A 22,355-nucleotide genomic window follows, 5' to 3' on the forward strand; every position below is an offset into this window, starting at 1 on the left:
CTTGCCAGGCCCTCCAGTCCTCCCCAGGGTCAGCACTGCTGCTGTGACAGTCCCCTCACTTGGCCTCCACCCTCTGCCAGCACTGTCCCCCATGGCTGCCCGCCTGCCCTTCTCACTCCATCCCACCGCTGCTCCCCGCAGAGACGCACCTGTCGCCCGTCCCTCAGCTGCCCCTTCATCAGACTGTCCAGGGGGAAAGAGACGATGTTGTTCAGGTTCTGAACCTGGAAAAGGCAGAGACCCCCCACCATTCCCCACTTCAGGTGACCACCTGTCCAGCCCCAAGGGGCTCAGGGTGTGGTGAAGCATCACAAGTCAAAGGAGAGTGACAGGGGACAGGAAGCAGGGGAGATGGGGGGACAGAAGGAGTCAGCCCCTCCTCTGACAACTCCAGCCTCATCATCACACTGCTCCAGACGTGTCCACAGCTAGGGTCACCTCTGTGCCTTGCCAGGGACACCCTGGCTCCTCTCTGACTAGCTCAAGTCAACCTGTAGCACACGCCTGTTGTTTTGGTCTGGATAGTGCCTTGTCTCCCCTCCTAATGGCAGCAGAACCTCCTTTCCTAGGGGAACCCTTCCTGGTGGTCAGATGGGGTGAATACAGGCTTCTGACTGGATCACCCCATCCCCTGGGTACAAGGACTGGGTCAGGTGACCCAGGCCAGCCATTTGGGATCCTCCCCTGGAATTTTTCTGCCTAAGTCATGTAAGAAGGAGTATGTCTTTCTTCTGCTAAGATGTGCATCTAGGCCTCCTGGGTTATCTTGCCCACTGAGCAGAGATAGAGAGAAGCTAGGAGAAAAGAAAGGAGCCTAAAGCCAGCTGCAACCCCAGACTTCCCATTACAGGGGCCAATGCATTCCCTTTTTAAAAATTAACCTAATTTGAGTTGGGTGTCTGTCATTTGGCAACCCAAAGAGGCCTGTCTAACATTCCAACCACCTTCCAAGGTACAGCCCCAGGAAGCCTCCCCAGACTACTCCTGTCCCCTGGCCTATACTGATCTCCCCTTTTCTGAACCACGGCAGCACTAGGTGCTGACCCACCCGCTGGGTCCTTGGGTGTGTGCCATGCTGCTGGTATGGCTTGATGTCTTTCCACACTCCAGTTCTTGTCTCCCCAACTAGATTGTGGCTCTCTGAGGCAGAGTGTGACTATTTCCTGTGTCACCACTCTCTGGCACAAGGCCCACCAGACAGCAGACCCTCAGGAAACACTAGTTCGACTGACACAGGGAGAGAGGAGGTGAAGACATAGGAGGACGTGAGTTCAGTTGAACTCAAACACTGTTAAAGGCCTTTACATGCAGGACAGGGTACGAGGCACTGCTGTGCCGGGAGATGTGACAGTGACAGATGGCAGTATCAGCCAATGTTTACTGAGCACTGACTATGGAGCAGGCACTTTTGACTTGCTTGATCCTCATGAGCACTCTGTGTGGTGGAGGCCGTCGGTATCCTACTTTTACAGGCGGGAGACCTGGGGCTCAGGCAGACTGGGTGACTTAACCCAGTGAGCAGCAGAGCAGGGCTCCAAGCCAGAGTCCAAGCCCGAGGTCAGGGTCAACCACTGAGACGCTGCCTCTCAGAGGTGATGCGGCCCCTGCCAGGCGGGGAGGACACTAGGTGGGACTGGAGTCAACAGTGCCGGGTCAGTGCCATGGAGCCTGCGGGGAGAGGAGCTAGGCTTTCCCGGGAGGCAGTGCAGCCAGGCCTGTGCTCGGACTCTGGAGACAGATATCCTGGGTTCAAGCCCAGCTGCGTGACCTCAGGCAAGGTGCTTAACCTGTGTGTCCCAGTTTCCCAGCCTATAAAGTGGGGACAACAGTAATACCAACCCCACAGAGCTGTGTGTCAGGAATAAATGAGTTAACACATGTGAAGTGCTGAGAACTCTGCCTACACGTGGAAAGAGCTGGAATAATGGGGTGGCCTCAGGTGGGGACTTGAAGGACCAGAGGGGTGGCAATCACCAAGGAGGCCATCAGGAAGCAACCTGAGGCCACAGGGCCACGTGCAGAGGCAGAAAGGCTTGTGGAGGCGAGAGCAAGTTCTAGAATGTGAGGATGAAGCAGATACGACAGGAAAAGCAGAGGACAAAGAGGGTGTGAGTAGAGGTGGCAGCAACAATATTATGAAGGCAGGCATCCCTGAGCCTGTCCTTCCTCTGTGCCAAAGCTCCTCCAGGGGACACTCCCTTGCATGGGGCTCTTCCCTACTACAAGACCCCCTCTGCTCCTGGGTGAAGAGAAAGAGGAGAACAGAGAGAGAAGAGTTAGGCAAGAAATCAGAGAGAAAGGAGAATGGGTCAGGGCTGGAAAGGAACCTCAGGTCAGGGGTCAGAGGTCAAGGGCAAATTGGGAGACGGAAGGAAATGACCCTTTCCCAATCAGGTTCTTAAGATCTAGATTTTCCCTGAGCCTGGGCTCAGGGCTAGGCGAGGAAGGAGCAGGGGTCTCACCAGGTTCTTGAAGAGCGCGGCCACCTCGCGGGTGAACACGGCCAAGTTCAGGAAGCCTGTGGACAGCTCATGGCTGTTCTGGGACAGATGGCTGTTGCCTAAGGACTCCACGGCCTCTCGGTACTGCTCTTCGTTCTCCACATGGCCTGTGGAGTGGGGGAGGGGAGCTGAGTTAGCTCCAGGCTGGGGCTGGGAAGGGGCGGCCTGGCCAGGCGGGGCACCGCGCAGGCTCGCTCACCAAGGCCGGAGCTGTGGATCGCCCGCACGGCCTTCTTTATTCTCTGCAGGATGGCTTGGTCTCCTTCCAGGATCTAGAAGCAAACAGGGACAGAAGTTCAGGGATGCTGAGCTGGCAGGGGGTACTTTCTTAAGCAACCCCAACTCTACGATCCCACCCTCCAGACACACACAGTTTTGCTGCCCTCTGGAACTCCTCCCTAGGGTTGCTCTGTAACCCCCACCAAATATAAACAGACCACCCTCTTCCACCCAGACCACACAGAAACTAGAGACCAGTCACATCACTCTGGGAAGACCATAGACTTCTCCCCAGCTCCAAGGCAGGCCGAGTAAACGTAGCAGTTCAAAGGCATGTGGCAGAGTGGGTGTGCCAGACCTGGGATTGAATCTTGGCCCTGGCACTCACTAACGTGTCAACTAGACAAATCTGTTAACTTCTCTGAGCCTTGGGTGCCTTGTCTGCAAAACAAGGATACTATGAACTCAGGGAGTTGTTGAGAGAATTAATGATTTGATGAATATGTATATAATACTTAGCAAAAGACCAGAAGAAAGAACACAGACATCTCTATGTTCTGCCAAGACAGACAGGGGAACACTTGTTCACCAAATCCCAGGCTCAACAAACAGTCATGTGAGGACAAGGAGGAAGAGGACGGGATGCCATGGCTGGGCAGTGAGGGGTGGAGGCATTCAGATACCTGGGTCTGGGAGATGAGAGGGGGTCGAGGGAGCACACCAACCCCCACTGGGGAGAAATGGTGGGATGACATCAGATAACCCCAGAGTCCAGGGACTACAGAACAAACATCAGACTGTGGGAAAGGTCAGGGACGTCATGGTGACAAGCAGGACTCAGGTGCCCTGGGCGAGCTCAACCTGGATGGGAAACGTCCCAGACACACTCCCCCCTTCAGTGGGGCATGGAGGCTGGCAACCTCATGAAACTCTTGTGAAATGCAGTTAGTTAACTTGGAAAGTACAGAATGCCAGAGCTGGAAGAGGCCCACAGTGCCACAGAAGAGGAAAGTGAGGCCAAAAGAGGGAGGGCATTGTCCAGAGTCACAGGGTTGGGCAGCAGGCAGAGCTAGGCTTCCTGGGGTGCCCATTCACATAAAACAATCCCACCCTGACTCCAGCCCTAGCTGTTCTGACCAGTGACTAAAGTAGGATTGGTGTCTGATTTCCAAAGAAGAGCTACTTCAACATGACACAAGTTAGCAAACACATTCGGAACGGTATCTCCAAAGACAATGATGCTCGCAAGAGAACATGCACAGGGCAGACCTCAGAGGTAAGGTGGAGTGTTCTGAGAGGCCCTTGGCATGTGGAAAGCTTCCAGAGGAAGAGGGATCTGGTTTTGAAGCTCAGCTCCACCACTGAGCTACTGTGTGACGTTGAGCAAGCTGCCTACTGTCTCTGAGATTCCTGATTAGCCATCTATAAAGTGGGGGAAATGATGCCCACCTCTCAGGGTGGTTATGAGGATTATATGTACGAGATGATGCACATAAAGGATTTGGCTTGGTGCATGTCCTCGATGAACAGCACCTATGGTCATTATCATCTGCTGCTGGTAGAAAGGGCCGTCAAATTCTGGGTACTTTTCCTACCGGGATGAGAATCATATCTGGGACCAGTGGAGGCCCATCCCAGGGCTGAAGAAAGAAAGTCAGGGAATCAGGTAGACTGATGAAAAGGCATCGTATTTGAGTGGGCTAAAGAACTAAGATACTACCTACTGGAGACACGGATGAGAGGAGAGAACACGGCCCTCTCTACAGTTCCCAAAGACCCAGGTGGGGACATGAAAGCATGAGTTCACCAGATCCCCATCCCCGTCTTGAAACTTGGAAAGCTAAAAGGTGAATAAGGAGCTATGACTTCACTCCAAAAGACAATGCAGGCCAGGCGTGGTGGCTCATGCCTGTAATGCTAGCACTCTGGGAGGCCGAGGTGGGCGGACTGCTCGAGGTCAGGAGTTCGAAACCAGCCTGAGCAACAGCAAGACCCCATCTCTACTATAAATAGAAAGAAATTAATTGGCCAACTAATATATATAGAAAAAAAAATTAGCCGGGCATGGTGGCTCATGCCTGTAGTCCCAGCTACTTGGGAGGCTGAGGCAGCAGGATTGCTTGAGCCCAGGAGATTGAGGTTGCTGTGAGCTAAGCTGATGCCATGACATTCACTCTAGCCTGGGCAACAAAGCGAGACTCTGTCTCAAAACAAAACGAACAAACAAACAAACAAAAAGACAATGCAGTCTAAAGATATGAACAACCTCCAAAGAGATTTCCAAAATCCCTAGAGGGCAGATCCATGTGCTTAGCATACAGAAGGTGCTTAATAGATGCTTACCTAAATGAATGATGGTTAGCAAAGTCCCGGGACATAGACTTGAGAGGAGTACGTCCACGCTCTAGATACCTTTTGAGGAGCCTTCCCATCCCATGACACCCATTCTCTGACAACTGCCCTCCTCCCCTCTGGAGAGGGGCCCTGCTGCCTTGCCGGCTCCAGCCAGGGTTGACTGAACTGGGCTGGACACCTGACCCATGCTGGATCGTTCAGATTCTCTCTCCAGGGAATTGGGAATTGGGCTCTGGGAAGCTTTTAATTGGCTAAAAAATGCTAAAGCTGGGACATCTTTCCTACCATGTGCAGAGAGAAAAGAACAAAGCAGATGTGTAGCAAATGAGACCCATGCTGCCACAGAGAGACAGAACAGCAACTCTGGTTTCTGGCAACTTTCCCTATCCTGCTGCCCAAGGGCCCCTCCACATACCTCAGTCTTTGGGCCTCTGTGAAATACCCCAGAATCTATCCCCAAAATTCTCTTTAGTGCTTAAGCAAGTCCAAAAGGATTTCTCCTACCTGCAGTGTGGCTCCCAGTGTCCATTCTCTCTTCTTCCTTAACGATAAGAACCCTGACTTTCCAGATTGCCCATTGGCCGATAAAAATAGAGAACACATTTCCCAGCCTACCTTGCAGCTACTTGTGGTCACATGACTACGTTCTGAACCATGGATATAATGGTTATTTCATTTGTTAATTTCCAAAAAATATCTTATAAGGAAGGAAGATATCCCCAAATTCATCAAGTTGTATACATTAAATATGTACAGCTTTTCACATGTCAATCATACCACAATAAAGTGGTTTAAAAAGAAAAAGGAAGGAAGGAACCACACACCTGTTAAAATGGTCAAAACCCAAAATACTGACAACACCAAGTACTGGCAAGAATGTGGGCCAGGCACAGTGGCTCATGCCTGTAATCCTAGCACTCTGGGAGGCCAAGGCAGGTGGATCACTCAAGGTCAGTTTGAAACCAGCCTGAGCAAGAATGAGATCCCATCTCTACTAAAAACAGAAAGAAATGAATTGGCCAACTAAAAATACATATAAAATATTATCCAGGCATGGTGGCACATGCCTGTAGTCCCAGCTACTTGGGAGGCTGAGGCAGAAGGATTGCTTGAGCCTAGGAGTTTCAGGTTGCTGTGAGCTAGGCTGATGCCACAGCACTCTAGTCCAGGCAACAGAGTGAGATTCTGCCTCAAAAAACAAAACAAAACAACAACAAAAAAAGAATGTGGCAACATTATTGGTGGGAATTCAAATGGTATAGCCACTCTGGGAGACAATTTGGCAGTTTCTTATAAAACCAAACATACTCTTACCATATGATCTGGCAATTACATTCCTTAGTATTTTCTCAAATGAGTTGAAAACTTGTGTACACACAAAAACCCGCACACAAGGCCGGGCGCGGTGGCTCACGCCTGTAATCCTAGCACTCTGGGAGGCCAAGGCGGGCGGATTGCTCAAGGTCAGGAGTTCAAAACCAGCCTGAGCGAGACCCCGTTTCTACCATAAAAATAGAAAGAAATTAATTGGCCAACTAATATATATAATATAAAAATCAGCCGGGCATGGTGGCTCGTGCCTGTAGTCCCAGCTACTCGGGAGGCTGAGGCAGGAGGATTGCTTGAGCCCAGGAGTTTGAGGTTGCTGTGAGCTAGGCTGACGCCATGGCACTCACTCTAGCCTAGGCAAGAAAGCGAGACTCTGTCTCAAAAAAAAAAAAAAAAAAAAAAAAAAACCCGCACACAGACATTGATAGCAGCTTTATTCATAATTGCCAAAACTTGGAAGCAACCAAGATGTCCTTCAGTAGGTGAATGGATAAAAATAGTCCATTCCAGAGAATGGATTATTCAGCACTGAAAAGAAAAGAGCTATCAAACCATTAAAAGACATGGAGGAGGGGGGGAAATGGGCATTTATTGAAACATTAAAATCTGTACCCCCATAATATGCCGAAATAAAAAAAAAAGAAAAAAAAAAAGAAATGGTGGGGCAGAATTCACATTAAAAAAAAAAAAAAAAGACATGGAGGAAACTGATATGCATATTACTGAGTGAAAGAAGCCTCTCTGAAAAGGATACATACTGCATGACTCCAACTATACGAAATTCTGCAAAAGGTGAAACTATGGAGACAGTGAAAAGATCAGTGGTTGCCAAGGGTTGGTGGGGGGAGGATGAACAGGTGAAGCACAGAGGATTTTTAGGGCAATGAAACATTTCTGTATGACACTATAATGATGGACACATGGCATTATACATTTGTCTAAGCCCATAGACCACAACACCAAGAGTGCACCCTAATGTAAACTATGGACCTTGGGTGACAGTGACATGTTGATGTATCCTCATTGATGGAATGAAATGTACCACTCCAGTGCAGATCGTTGACAGTGGGAGGAGGCTGTGTGTATGTGGGAACTTTATCTGCTCAGTTTTGCTGTGCACCATCTGTTACTCCTTTCTTCTGGCCAGAATGCATTTGTGATGTCTGGAGCTCACACAGCCATCTTGGACCCTGAGGTAGCAGCCCTTTGTTATGGATGGTGGAGCAACAATTTTTTTTTTTTTTTAAAGACAGAGTCTCGCTTTGCTGCCCAGGCTAGAGTGAGTGCCGTGGCATCAGCCTAGCTCACGGCAACCTCAAACTCCTGGGCTCAAGCGATCCTTCTGCCTCAGCCTCCCAAGTAGCTGGGACTACAGGCATGAGCCACCATGCCCGGCTAATTTTTTCTATATATATTAGTTGGCCAATTAGTTTCTTTCTATTTATAGTAGAGACCGGTTCTCGCTCTTGCTCAGGCTGGTTTCAAACTCCTGACCTTGAGCAATCCACCCTCTCAGCCTCCCAGAGTGCTAGGATTACAGGCGTTAGCCACCGCGCCCGGCCAGAGCAACAAAATAGAAGCCTTGTCCCTGGTGATCTGGGAGCCACCCTATCAGCCCTGGACTAGTACCTACAGACTTCTTTATGTCAAAGATAAACCTCTTATCTGAGCCATTGTTATACTGGGTTCTGTCCTTTGTGGCTGAACCTAGCTCAAACTGGTACAGGCAGGCAAGTCACCCTAATCACCCGAACTGTTCCTTGCTGCCCTTGTCAGACACATATCAGGAAATGGCTTCCCAGCAAGATACTGTTCCTGTTCCTAGTGCTTTTAGCAACAGAAGTCCACACACCTATTTGTTTATTCATTCAACTAGTTACTGAGTGCCTGCTGTGGGTTCACACCTTGTGTAAAAAAGGCACAATCTCAGCTCTCAGGGACATCATCATCTAAGGGAAGAAAGAGCCAAATAAATAGACACTGATAATGCAATGTGATGAGGCTATCATGAAAGGTTTCTGGGAGCCCAGGGAAAGCAGAGTGTGTCTGCTTGGGAGGAACAGGGAAGGCTTCCCTTAAGCTGTGATGCTTGACTCCGGACAGGCAGAAGAGAGACAAAGAGACTGCACCATGAGGCAGAACAGGGGAGTGCGTGGTGTACATGGCAAGACCACCAGAGGAGGGAGCTCGCTCTGGGAAGAATGGGCCAGCAGAAGAATATAGTTCATTCATTCATTCATTTCAACAAGCATTTCTTGGCACCTGTTTTAGCCAGGCATGGTGCCAGGTGCTAGGGACACATAAGACATGGCCCCTTCGGCTCACAGGCATATAAATGTGCAAGTGCCCCAAGGGAGCATGAAAAGGGGAGACTTCTAATCACCCCTTTCTCAAGAAAATATCTGACAATCATTCCCACTGGAGTATCAGTGACTGATAACACCTACCTTCTGGTATAATGAGGCTCAAAGATTTAAGCTAAGAAATGTAGTTTTAAGGAGGAGATTCTGACAGTAGCCTTAGGAAAGGGAGGTGTCTGGGGAAAGGCAGAGAGGTTTCCAGACTCCTTAATGACACTACTGCAGCACGATGAGTCAGGAGCTGAGACTTTAGCCCCAGCCTTCCCCAAACTATTGTATCTCCCTGGGTGACACTAACCCAGCCAGTTCTCTAAACCTCCTCCTCTTTAAAATGGACTTTTTCTAAATGGGGGGAAAATCCATTCTCTGCTTAACTCACAGAATTACTGTGAAGCTTATTGAGACTGCAAACATGGCAGCATGTGGCGAGGGCTTCAGGCATATGGAAAATATGAGTATGATTTTTACTGTGGTTTGTTTTCTGCCTTCTGTGTGAGATCAGCCCTCATTCCCCATGCCTGAGAGTGGACAGACAAGGTGGAAGAAAAAAACAAATCATCCTTTGCATTCAGGTGGGCCCATTTAGTCCCTGGTAGTGACGCTGAAGGTGGGGTCCCTGAGCCAGCAGCATCAGCATCACCTGGGAACTTGTTAGAAATGCAAATTATTCAGCTGAGCCAGAAAATCTGGGGGTGGAGCCCAGCAATCTAGGGTTGAACAAGCTCCCCAGGTGACTCTGATGCATGCTAAAGTTTAGGACCCACTGGTCTAATTCTACTCTTCTAAGATGCAGTACATCATCCTTGCTAACAGTATGGGGCTGGCCCCAAACTACCTGGGTTTGAATTCCAGCTCCCTCAGGTCCTTGCCACGTGACCTCTCTATACTTCCATCTCCCCTTCATGAAATAGGATAATAGTTCCTACCACATAAAGTTGTTGAGGAGATTAAATGAATTCATATAGGTAGAGTGCTTAGAACACTGTCTATTGTTTGATAGCTAAAAATGTTGTCTACTTCAAGATTAAATTTAGTTTAGGAATTTCTCAGTTTTCCTTGAACTAATTAAACCTACTTCCCTCCCCTCAACCCCCTAATGGCCCTGCAAGATGTGGGAACCACAGGTGCAGAGAGACCACAGGGAAACCTCGGCCACTGGGCAGTCACAGTGCAAGCCGCAACCCCAAGCACCTGCTCTGTGCCATGCTTGTTACCTGTCAATCCTCCTGCCCACTCTTTGAGATAGGCATCACCATTCCATTTTATAGCTGCCAGGGGAAGGGATATGTCCAGTTCACACAATGATGAACAGCAGCAGAGTTGAATTTAAACCCAGAACTTGCCAAATCCAGGGCCCATGTTCTTTCTCTATCACCAGGCTGCCACACAAAGGTTCTTTGATCCTGGGACTGGATTTGCCTCTGAACCTAAATCCCGACTCTGCCACCTCTACCATATCCACTCACCATCCCTGCAAACTTAGGAGAGAGATCTGCCTAAGGAAAACAAGCAGTGGCCGGGCCCCAACTACAAACACTCCAAAGTCCTACTGGAAATAGATTTGTTCAGGTTGGCCCTGGAAAGTATTCCCAAGACTGAGAGGTGGAAGTTAGGGTGACAGAAACAGATTTCAGTTCAGAGGACATTCCTAAGGAAGAATAAGCCACTCCCTAGAGGGAGTGAGCTCCTCATCACTTGAAGTATTCAAAGACTTCAGGTGCTAGAGAGTAATTCAGGCACTGGATTAGAATTGATAGCTATTTAGATTTCTCCTTTCTTCCCTTCCTTCCCTCCCTCCCTTCCTTCTCTCTCTCTCTTTCTTTCTTTCATAGAGACAGGGTCTTGCTCTGTCACCCAGGCTGGAGTACAGTGGTACAACAATAGCCCACTGTAACCTCCAACTCCTGGGCTCAAGCAATCCTCCCACCTCAGCTTCCCAAGTAGCTAGGACTACAGGTGTGCACCACCATTCTTGGCTAATTTTTTTCTATTTTTTTTTTTTTTTTTTTGTAGAGACGAGGTCTCATTATGTTGCCCAGGCTGGTCACAAACTCCTGGCCTCAAGCAATCCTTCCACCTTGGCCTCTTAAAGTGCTGGGAGTACAGAAGTGAGCCACCACTCCTAGCCTAGATTTCTTCCAAGGCTAAGTAAGAGTCAATAGCTTCCTGCAAGAGCCTAGACAGGCACTGGGCAAAGGCGGATGAAACTCAGAGTACAAGGGACATGTCTGAACTTGGAAAGCCCATTGTAGTCCTTTGGGCAGCCTGGCTTGTCTGGCCTTAGACAAAGCCTAAATTCCAGCTGCTGGCACTGCCCTTTGTGCCCCTCCCCTACCCCAACACACACACACACACACACACACACACACACCCCATGCTCTGGCTCTCTGGCTTGTGTTCTCTGCAGGCAGAAGACCACAGATGGCAGCACTAGGCCATGCCCAGCTGCCCTGCCTAAAAGGGCCTTCTGCATGCCCCCCCTACTGGATCAGGATTCATCAATAGGACCCATTCTTCATTCCTGTGGTTTCTCAGAGCCAGCTGTGGTTACTATGGCAACTCAGCCAAGGGGGCAGAACTGCTAGAGCTAAGGCCTTGGGAGCTACAGATTAAATTTCACCATTAGACATTCATTTCTTTGAACTATTATAATATGGGGCATAGGTACCGTTTTTGTGTCATCCCATGGCCATTACAGCCATCATTAATCAATCACAGTGTTTTTCCCACTAACCCTGGGTTTGGTTCATCATCCTGCTAAGATGGCTCTTCAGGTGGCTTCCACCGATTAGAGTTGGCACAGGAGATGAAAACCATTTTCCATCTTTGCTTTGGACCATGACATTGTCCTTGAGAGACTAAATCACAGAACATTAGAGACAAGCTAATATTACCTCCTCATTTTACACACTTTTATGGTCTGCGAAACAAAAAACTCAGGTTTGCCCCAGGTCTCCCTGGAAATGCAAACAAATGGAGGAAAGGATACAAACAAAACTCACACAGGGCTCTGGTTTGTAAAGAAGTTTGACATCCACCATTTAAGACTGGCGGTGTCCCCATGAGGCAGTCATCATTGCTCTTCGCAGCCGGCTGACAAATCAGTGATGTGAACAAAGTTGCCTGAGCTCACGCAGCCAGAAGGTGGGCCTGGGCCCCAAACTGTTATGACTCTGACTCCCTTGTTCATTTCCAGCCTGTGAGCCAGACCCTGGAGGTCCATGGAGGTCCTATCAGGAATTTGAAGCCCACTTATTGTGAGCACTATAAACCAGTAAGAAAAGTCTCACAAATTAGTTTCACCATATTGCAAATATGTACGTAACTTTATAACCAACAAGATACAGAACTCTTTATAAGTATTTCTGAAGTCATGGGAGCTCTTTGTTCTTTCCCACATATCTCAATCCATCAGTGCTAACATTACAACCAATGTGGAAAGGTCAGCGACACTATGACATTAAAAAGGAGTTCTCAGCCAGGCACGGTGGCTCACGCCTGTAATCCTAGCACTCTGGGAGGCCAAGGCGGGAGGATTGCTTGAGCTCAAGAGTTCAAGACCAGCCTGAGCAAGAGTGAGACCCTATCTCTACTAAAAATAGAAAGAAATTAGCCAAACAACTAAAAATAGAAAAAATTAGCCGGGCATGGTGGCACATGCCTGTAGTCCCAGCTACATGGGAGGCTGAGTCAGGAGGATTGCTTGAGCCCAGGAGTTTGAAGTTGCTGTGAACCAGGCTAAGGCCCTGGCACCCTAGCCCAGGCAAGAGAGTGAGACTCTGTCTCAAAAAAAAAAAAAAAAAAAAAAGGGAGTTCTCCTCTGTGTTGGCTGAGTCCTGGCTCCTTTAATCTTTGATTCTCATGTCTACAAGGGAGATTAAATTATATATACTACATATTAAAAATGATCCTTAAAATATACTATATTTTTTAAATTTTGGGTTTTTTTAGAGATAGGGTCTCGCTCTATAGCCCTGGCTAGAGTGCTGTGACATCATCATTGCTCACTGCAGCCTTGAACTCATGAGCTCATGTGATCCTCCTGAGTAGCTAGGACTACAGGCATGTGCCACCACACCTGGCTTTTTTTTTTCTTAAAGACAGGGTCTCACGATGATGTCCAGCCTAGTCTCAATCTCCTGGGCTCAAGTAATCCTCCCTCCTTGGCCTCCCAAAGTGCTGGGATTACAGGTGCAAGCCACTACACCTGGCCTAAAATATAATATCTTAATAAGCAAACCAAGTTACACTTAAAACATTTAATTCGGCCGGGCGCGGTGGCTCACACCTGTAATCCTAGCACTCTGGGAGGCCGAGGCGGGCGGATTGCTCAAGGTCAGGAATGCCACGGCACTCACTCTAGCCTGGGCAACAAAGTGAGACTCTGTCTCAAAAAAAAAAACAAAACAAAACAAAAAAAAACATTTAATTCAATGATATATAAAATACAGAAAAATGGGGCTTCTCATTTCTAGATCCAATTGCCAATTTATAGGAAATGCAGAAGATGGAGAAACTTGTTAAACTATACCTGGGTATGCAACAATGAGCACAACCAGACTGTGTGAAGCTACAGAGCAAGGCACCTAGTTTCTTTAATAAGTGAACTACAAAAAACCAAAAATATAATGGAGGGGGAATCTCAAGAGACTTACAAGACATATCAACAAATGACAATGCATGAACTTTACTTGAGTTCTGATTTTTCAAAAATAACTATAAATGAAGTTATGGCAATTATAAGACAACTATAAATTTGAAAACAAGATAATTGATGATTTGGGCATCACTGTTAATATTTTGGGGTACAATAATGGTATCATAGTTATGTAAATAAAAAAAGGAGTCCTTATTGTTTAGAGATATATATCAAACTATTTAAGGATGAAACGATACGATGTTTAGGATTTACTTAAAAATAAGATGAGCACTGGGGAAGCAGGTAGGGGTGTGGACAGGGCAGGACCAGGTGATGAGTAAAGGGGTTCCCCATTCTGTCCTGTCTTTGTGAATATTCCAAATTCTCATGAGAAGAATTAAAGAGCCCTGGGAGGGCCCATGGGGGATATAGATGAAAAAATAAGATTGGAAAAATATTGATAATTGTTGAAGCTGTGTGATTCCACTTTTATGTATGTTTGAAAATTTCTACAATACAAATTAATAAAAAAGACAAAGAGTCCTTATATTCAGAAAAGTTGGGAACTGCTACACTAAGTTCCCTGAAATTCGTCCTTGACAACTTAGTATACTGAACTCTTCCCTTCTCAGTGAATGAATGGCACGGCTTTCAACAAAAGTGATGGATGGCAGAATAGGGTTTGGGAGGAGTAGTTGGTCAATGGGTCTGGGGCCCAGGACTAATGGCAATGACTGAGTGGGAGGGTCCATGAGGGCAAGCCAGGAAGGTATAAGGCAGCGACCTGCTGGGTAAAGGTACCCGCCAGGTGTTGTGGCCTGATCGCAGCAGCACAGAGCAAAAATAGCGCGGGATGTACAGTAAGGAGACAAGATCTATCTGTTCCCAGTCCAACTCTTTACCAGCACTGTGACCCTGAGCAAGTCCGCAGCTTCTCTGGGCTACAGGCTCCCCACCTGCAAATGACAGTCACTGCTGCTTGGGCCACCTCCCACTGAAAACAGAATCCTGCAAAGATGGGGAATGTTGTAGCCCGTGCAAATGCGGGCTGTCTGGTTCATGTCATGTCTAACTTTACTTTTTCTCACCCACCTACCAACCACAGATCCAGAGAAAGGCAGGGAGCCCCACAGGGCCCTGGGTGGCCAGCAAGCAGGGGGAAAGGGTAGGACTGAGAAGTATTTGCTAGCATCCTGCCTCTGGGGCAATCCCAGCTCTGCTCTACTCCCTGGACGTGACCCAAGGGCCCCTTTATAGCCATCTACTCGGGAATCTCACACTTGCAAACCTACTCGTCTCCATCCTAGTGAAGCAGAGGAAGGGACTGGGGTAAAGTTTCTAACAGAGTGTCTGGCACATAGTAGGAGCTTGTTCATACTAACTGAGCAGTGGATGGTACGCTAGGCCCGCGCAGGTGCTGGGGATAGAGGGACGTCAGGCTCAGTCTCTGCGGTCGGTGCTCACAGCCCAGTGGGGGAGAAACATAGGTGAAGACGTGCTTGCTAAGGGCTAAGGCCATGGCAAACTGGGGCAGGAGAGGAGGTTAGAGGAGCACACACCCCACCCCAGGTTGACGTGATCGACTCAGAGCAGAGGCGCCTCTGCAAAGCCCCCAGGCAAGATCACTCAGCACGCTGGGGAACAGCCAGGAGTTTACCAGGGCCAGTGGGAAGGTGGTGACCAGCTGGGACACATGCTAACAGCCACAGGACCTGGGCAGACGCTCCTCTCCCATCCCGACATGCCAGGCTTTGTACTAAGCACTTGACGCACTTCGTGTTATTTTGTGTGACTCTTTCACAACCCCAGGAGATTTCACATATGAGGCAACTGAGGCCCAGGGAAGTTATGGCATTTGTCCAAGCTCACACAGCTAGTAAGTGCTGGAGCCTAAACTCAAACCCAGGCAGTTGGGCTCTGGATTCCATGCTTTTAACCAAACCTCTAGGTTTTATTTTCTAAGTGATAGGGCACTACTGAAGGGCTCTGAGTGAGAACAGCTACTTGATACATCTTCATAGTAGAAAGTCAAACTCCAGGGCTAGGCTGCACACTTATGTCCCAGCAGGAGGAAAGGGGTGCAGCTTTGTCCCCCAGGCATGACAGGGTGACTGGGGAATACAGTCCAGCCCTGGCCCAGAGAAGATCACCCAACAGGAACGACTCCAAATCCAAGCTCCCAGAATGAGTCTATTATTAACGTGAATTCAACCACTGCCCCACTTACTGAGTGCTTGCTTTGGGGCAGGCACTTTATGCTTGGTACCTCGTCTGTTCCTCCTAACAACCCTAGGAGGTAGTTATTATTCTCCCCATTTTACAGATGAGGAAACTGAGGCTGGAGTAGCTTTGGAATTTACTCAAGATTAGGTAAAAGTGTAGAGCCCTCTGCCTCCAGAGGGCTCTTACTATTGCACTACAGCAAACAAGGAGGTAAACCCCATTTCTGTGAGCCCCAGTAATCTCTATAAGGACTGCTGTGACAATTGAGGTAGTATTTTTTCTAGAGGTAGATGTTGGGCCTCTTCAGAGGTGATGGAGAAACACTTTGAGGGAATGGCCTTCTAGTATGACCAACACAAAGCTGTAAGACCAAGAGCCCTGGCCTGGGGGTGGGGTGTGTGTGTGCAGTGTGCCGAGTTTTAGGCCTGTGTGTCTCTGAACAGATTCCTTTCTCCTTCTATGCATCAGTTTCCCCATCTGTGGCGTTGAGAGTTGGTGGATGTGAGCTCTCAGTCCCCTTCCAGGGCAATGCTCCAGACTCAGAGTTGAGGTGATTCATACCCTGCAAGGCTGCTCCAACCTCAGCCACCAGCAGGCGCAAAAGACTCCAGATGGTTTTCTCCCAGGTAAGCTGCCACCCCCAGCACCTCAGAGTTCCGGCTGGGACAGTTAGAAGGGGGTGCCAGAGGAGAGCAGGGATCTTCCCAGCTTCCCCTCCACCTCAGCCATGCAAAGGTGGCCCCTGGCCCTGCCTGCCTACCCACAGTCCTCACTCTGTCCCAGTCCCACGGTGTGACCTCCCCCAGTCTCCTTCCCTCCCTGGGCCTCCGACTCCTCTTCTGGAATGAATGGGTTGGGCAGCAACATGGAAGGCTCCTGCCAGCTCTGACACTTATTATTTCAGGATCCCTCAGCCTCTTGCTGTTTTCCTTCCTGCACTGCTGGAGCCCGTGACTGGCCATGCGCCCCCTTGGTGGGGCCCCCGCAGACGTCTCCCCAGCCTGGGCACCTGTCCAGCCTCGCCAGCTCAGCCTCACGGGCTGCCCCTTGCAGGGTGGGAGGCAGGGGGGAAGAGGGGTTGCAGGAAGGGAGCCGCGCCCTCGATGTTCACTGAGGCCTCTGCAAACCCCAAGTTTCCTGGCTGGGATTTTCCTCAGGAGACTGCTCGGCAATGATGAGCTAAGAGAGCGAGAACTTTGCTGGACTGACCACTGAAGATTCCTGCCTGACTCCTGGCCCCAAGCCCTGAATTCCACCCAACCCCAGGGGGAGGCCCAGCCTGCCTTCTCGGACAGAGCAGTAAAGGGTCTGGTCCCTCCCACCCTCTGGATTCCCTGCAGGCCAGGACGAATCCCTCCCTGCCCCCCACTCGGGCCTGCTAGCCATGGATAATCCCTTAAACTCTGGCCCTGTGACCTTTGCGATTTCCTAAACATGCCAAGCTGCCTCCAGCCTCTCTCCTGCCGCCCTCTGCCTGGAGGGATCTTCCCCGTCTCTCCTGACTCCGCTTACAATTCACCCCTCCCTACAACAGAAGCAACCCTGCTTGCCTTGTCACCCTGTGTCCACTACAGGCTTTTATCACAGCACTCCTGGCCCTTATGTACGACACATCTGACCTCTATGGGGCCAAAAACCTAAAAGGGCAGAGACCAACTCATTTGCCTTTGCATCTGTGGCACCCAGCACTGGGCTTAGCACATGGGAATCAATAAACATTGTGGAATGAATGAATGATTCAATGAATGAATAGATATTAGCAAGGCTCTATGGGAGCACAGAAAAGAGAGCAGGGGTTAAGAACTCTGGCTTTCATGTCATACTGTTCTGAGATCCAAATTCTGGTTCCAGTCCTCCTAGCTATGTGACCTGGGGCAAGTAACTTAGCTTCTCTGAGCTTCCATTTCCCCATCTGTCAAATGGGATGATAACAGCATCTATCTCATCTGACTGTACCTGGTCCAGTGTGCAGCGCACAGGGAGGGTTCCACGGTGGCTATTTCTGCCCAGCAGACACTTTCTCTGTATCCAGACAACATGAATTAATATCTGGAAAATGCTTACAACACTGCCTGGTGTGTGTGTTATTCCTATTTTGATTGCTTTTAAAGCAACCCAGACAATATGAACCTTGAAAACATTATGCTAACTGAAAGAAACCAGACATAGTGTAGGATTCCATGTATATGAAACGTCTAGAACAGACAAATCCATAGAGACAGAAAGTTGCCAGGGGCTAGGGGAGGGGGAATGGCCACTAATGGCCACAGGGTTTCTTTTCAGGGTGATGAAAATGTTCTGGAATTAGATAATGGTGATGATTGCACAATATTGTGAATACACTAAAGACCAATGGACTGTACATTATAAAATGGCTAAAATGGTGACTTTTATGTCATGTGAATTTTACCACGTGAAGAAAAAGCAACCCAGGGGATTGTGAGGTGCAGCCGGGACTGAGAACTTCTGGGTAGGCTCTCAGCAAATGTTTGACAAAGAAACGAACAGAGGAGAGAGCAAAGGGCAGAGCTGAGGGAAGACCCTGCCTTGTCCAAAACAAGGCTCAGCTATTCATTCCCTGACATCTCTAAGGTATGTAAGATTTCTCTTTTTGCTTTGGTGCCAGGACTGCACAGATCATTTTAGCATTCATTTGTTGTAATTACCTTATCCCTATTTGCAATTGCTTTCCTCTTTTCTCTGTGTGGTTCCTGATCTCTTTAACTATCCTGTGTGCAAGGGTACATGTGTTTCCTAGTAAAGGGAACTTTAAAAAATGATTAAGTACCTGTTATGTGCCGGTCGTATGCTAGACACTTCATGTTATCCCACCAAACAAACCCGTAAGATAGTTATCATCATTCCCAATTTAAAGATTCAGAACGGTTACATCATTTGCTCAAGGTCACCAACAGGAATTTAAACTCAGGTCTAACTTCAGTTCCTGGACTCTCGCCACAGACCTCAGCCACATCCCTGTATGCCGTGAGCTGTCAGTCATCTTTTCACTGGTACAGTCCTTCTCCCGCCCAGATGGCGACCTTGTCTCGTCATCTCCATGCCCTCAGAGCCTGCCTTTGTACACAGCAGGTACTCAGTAAATACGGTTTAATGAGTTACTAACCTTAAATAGGCCTGCAATAGCTCACCACAACAGTTTCACACTGAGTGCTCATCACAGCCACCTGGGGAACTTCTGAACCACTCACTTGCTCAGGCCTCACCCCTGGGAGACTCTGGTTCAGTAGGTCTGGGTGTAGCCTGAGGCATCTGAGATTCTTAAAAGCTCATGCAAGGTCTAAAACCAGTCGAGTTAGAGAACCTTCAACAGCTGTTCCCAGCTCAGCCTCCCATGCCCTCCAAAGCACCTCCAGTGACCCCTGTGATGCCGAATGACAGTGTTCCCAGGGCCCTGCCCTGGAGTCTGAGCAGCTGCTCGTTGTGCCTGTGGGCCTTACTGCATCTGCTCTGGGCCCAAGCACTCCGCCCATCAAAAGCAACTTAGAGCAACTTCTGTCTGAAAACTGTATGATCGAATTGCCTTTAGGGAAAGCATTCTCCTTCTGCTCTGACCTACAGTTCTGGTTTCTGTCCCCAGATCTGCCTGTGTCACCTCTGTGGCCACCAACAGCTGAGCATTAGACAAGGAAGTGAGCATTGAAGAAGACTGACTTTTGGAGAGAGAAGACTTGGAGAGACGGGCTTGAGGGTGACATCTCTGGGAAGACCCTCAGCTCCCTATTCAGGGATGGTGTGGGAAGAGGCTGGGCCCGGGGGGAGCTGGGTTCCAAGCCCATCCTAGAAAACCCTCTTGGTTCAGGTCCTCAACATACTCCACATCTCCACTCCCTTTCTCATCCGTCCCCTCCTCAAATCAGTCCAGGCTGGTGTGCAGGGTAAATGGCACTAAATCTGCTCTTAAGGTCACCGACAACCTCCATGCTGCCAAAGCCAGAGGTCATGTCTCTGTTGTTTTCTTATTTTACCTCTGGACACCTGGGCAACATCTAACAGAGCTGAACATCTCTCCCTCCTCGAAACGCTCCTCTCCCGGCTTCCGAGTCACACTGCTATCTTGACTTCTTCCTTCCTTCCTAGCAGCTCCTCTCAGTCTCCTTTACTAACTCCTCTTTCTATCCCAGTCACTTGATACTGGGACGCCCCAGAGCTGGGCCTGGGCCCTCCTCACTCCTCTCCCCAAATGATCTTACCCAGTCCCACAGCTTTAAATACCAGCTGAAGCACTGTATGCAAAGTGGTTCTTGGACCACCTGCATGGGAATCTCTAGGGTGCTGGTGTAAATGCAGATTCCCAGATGTCCCCACATGCTGGCAAACCTGCAGTCAGGGACATCTGTCATTGTGCACCAGTCTGGCATCTGAACCTCCTTCCTATGTCTGGGGAATTGTAATACTTGCTGCACAAGTCTTGGCAGAGCTCGCCTCCTATAAAAGCTGAAAAGACCAAATTCATGCTTTTCCAGCCTTCCTTGCGCCTAGGCTCAGCCGGTCGGAGGCCTTCACTGCAGACCTTGAATCAGGAGCAGAGACAGTAGAAGATCCATTCCAGTGCTGGTGGCAACAGTCATGGTATCCAGGGGACAGTGACACTACAAGCAATGGCATTTAGTGCGTGGTAACAGTGTCCTGCCAAACTGGCTCAGTGGCATGATTTTGGCTGAGATCCTGCCTGCTGCCCAGCCCCAGTCCTCCAGCTTCCCAGAAATTCTGTGGATGACTGACTATTCCCTTTCAGTGAAGTCCTTTTCTGCTTATATCAACTCAGGCTGGTTTCTGTTGTTTGCCATAAGAAGCCTAATCAGACTCTGATGGGAATGAAGCCAGGTAATTCTTACACAGTTGCAAGTTTGAAACTGAGTGTCTCAGACTCAGTTTCAATGAGAACTCTCAAATGTGTGACTCCATTTGAGAGTTGAGAACTCTCAACTCAGGCTCAATGAGAACTCTCAAATGTGTGACTCCAGCCCCTTCTGTGAGCTCCAAACTCACAAAATTGTCTGCCTTCTTGGATGTCTCTTGGATGTCCCTATAAAATATACAAATAGAATTCTTGATTTTGCCCCCAAACCTGTTCCCCTCCCAGATTTCACCCTTCCATCAGAAATTTGGGGACCATTTTTGACCACTCCCCACATGCACTCCATCAACAAATCTTGATGTTACTACTTTTAAAACACTTCTACCATCTGTCTACTTCTCTTCTCCTCTGCCAATCACAACCCCATCCACAGGACCATCAGCTTTTCCCTGAACAACTGCAACGGCCTCCTTGGGTCCCCTTCTGCCCTCTCCAATCTTACCTCCACACAGCAGCTGATATGACCTTTGTAAAATATAAATGGATTATGCTGCTTGCCTGCATAATAAATAAAATCCAAACTTGCTACCAGGGCCTACAAGCTTAAATATGACCCAGCCCCTGCCTACCTTCCCAAACTCAGCTGGTGTCACTCTTCCATTTGCCCATCATGATACTTCTGCCCCTTTGGTCTCCTTTCAGTGACAAACATGCTTTAGATTCTTTTTTTTTTTTTTTTTGAGAGAGAGGGTCTTGTGTGTTCCTAGGCTAGTGTGCAGTGGCATGATCATAGCTCACTGTAGCCTCAAATTCCTGGGCTGAAGAAATCCTCCTGCTTCAGTCTCCCAAATAGCTAGGACTACAGGTGTGCACCCCATGCCCAGCTAATTTTTGTTTTTTGTAAAGACAGGGTCTCACTATGTTGCTTACACTATGTTGCCCAGGCTGGTCTCAAACTCCTGGCCCCAAGTGATCCTCCCGAGTTGGCCTCCCAAAGTGCTAGGATTATAGGCGTGAGCCACCGTGCCCAGACTACTTTAGGTTCTTTAAAGCCTCAGGGCCTTTGCCTAAGCTGTTCCCTCCATCTGGAGCACCCCCACACTATTATCTTTTACAAATGCTTGTTTTTTGGGTTTTTTTTCCCTTCTATTTATTTGTTTTTCAACCAATATTTTCTGAGCACTTACTATGGTGTTATGGTAAACACCAAGGATACGACAATGAGATTAGATTCTATTCTCATGGAAGTCAAAATCTACTGAGAAACCAGATTTTAGTAAAATAATTATACAAATAAATATAACATTTATTTATGATGTGTGCTGCTGCAAAGGAGAAAGACAGTGCTATCAGGGGAAACTGAGTCAGAGCAAAAGTGGAGAGACCAGTTAGGAGGCCACTGCTGTGTTCCAGGGGAACGCATGATGGTGGCTTGGACTAGGGTAGGGAAGTAGAGAAGCAGAGAGACTGCAGAGATGCTCAGAAGGTAAAACTGATGACCGCTGCTGATGAGCCCATGTGGAGGTGCGAGGCTTCTGGTTGGTGGAACAGAATAGAGGGGCACACAAGGAGTGTGGTCAAAGTGAAACCATCAAGTGAGCAGTGGGACGTGAGGATCTGGGCAGGAGGAACAAACATGTGAGTCCTCTAGAGACGGGAAGTGACTACGGCACGTGTGTGGACAGACTGCCTGGAGAGAAAGGCTAGCACACAGGACCAAACCTCAAGCAAGGCCTTGCTGAGGAGGATGAGCCTTCATGCCACTTAGCACAATGTGTAATTCCTGACTTACCAGTTTGCCTGCTTACTCTGTCTCCCCCAGAAGACTGTAAGCTCCACGGGGCAGGGACTGCATCTCTTTTACGGAGTAATGTGTTTACCCAGAGCTCCACTACAGGACCTGGAGTAGA

The 22,355-nt window shown here is 48.7% G+C and overlaps 3 protein-coding genes across 9 annotated transcripts in view; 2 read left to right on the top strand and 1 right to left on the bottom strand.

Moving 5' to 3' along the window:
• Positions 1–22,355, top strand: part of RPL11 (ribosomal protein L11) — a 484,397-nt gene that overhangs the window by 294,583 nt on the left and 167,459 nt on the right. The window lies entirely within an intron of this gene.
• The window catches only part of LYPLA2 (lysophospholipase 2), a 317,757-nt gene that overhangs the window by 46,465 nt on the left and 248,937 nt on the right, over positions 1–22,355 (top strand). The gene's annotated exons all lie outside the window — the stretch shown is intronic.
• The window catches only part of ASAP3 (ArfGAP with SH3 domain, ankyrin repeat and PH domain 3), a 47,656-nt gene that overhangs the window by 19,448 nt on the left and 5,853 nt on the right, over positions 1–22,355 (bottom strand). For all 4 annotated transcript variants that reach the window (XM_012750798.2, XM_075994888.1, XM_075994885.1 and 1 more), the window contains exons 2-4: positions 2,701–2,773; positions 2,463–2,608; positions 150–224 (exon numbers count right to left, since the gene is read on the bottom strand). In XM_012750798.2, coding sequence (XP_012606252.2) covers positions 150–224; positions 2,463–2,608; positions 2,701–2,773 — 294 coding nt within the window. The remainder of the gene's footprint in view (positions 1–149; positions 225–2,462; positions 2,609–2,700; positions 2,774–22,355) is intronic.

The sequence above is a fragment of the Microcebus murinus genome, chromosome 2, assembly GCF_040939455.1.
Source record: "Microcebus murinus isolate Inina chromosome 2, M.murinus_Inina_mat1.0, whole genome shotgun sequence".
NCBI classification, from domain to species: Eukaryota; Metazoa; Chordata; class Mammalia; order Primates; family Cheirogaleidae; genus Microcebus; species Microcebus murinus.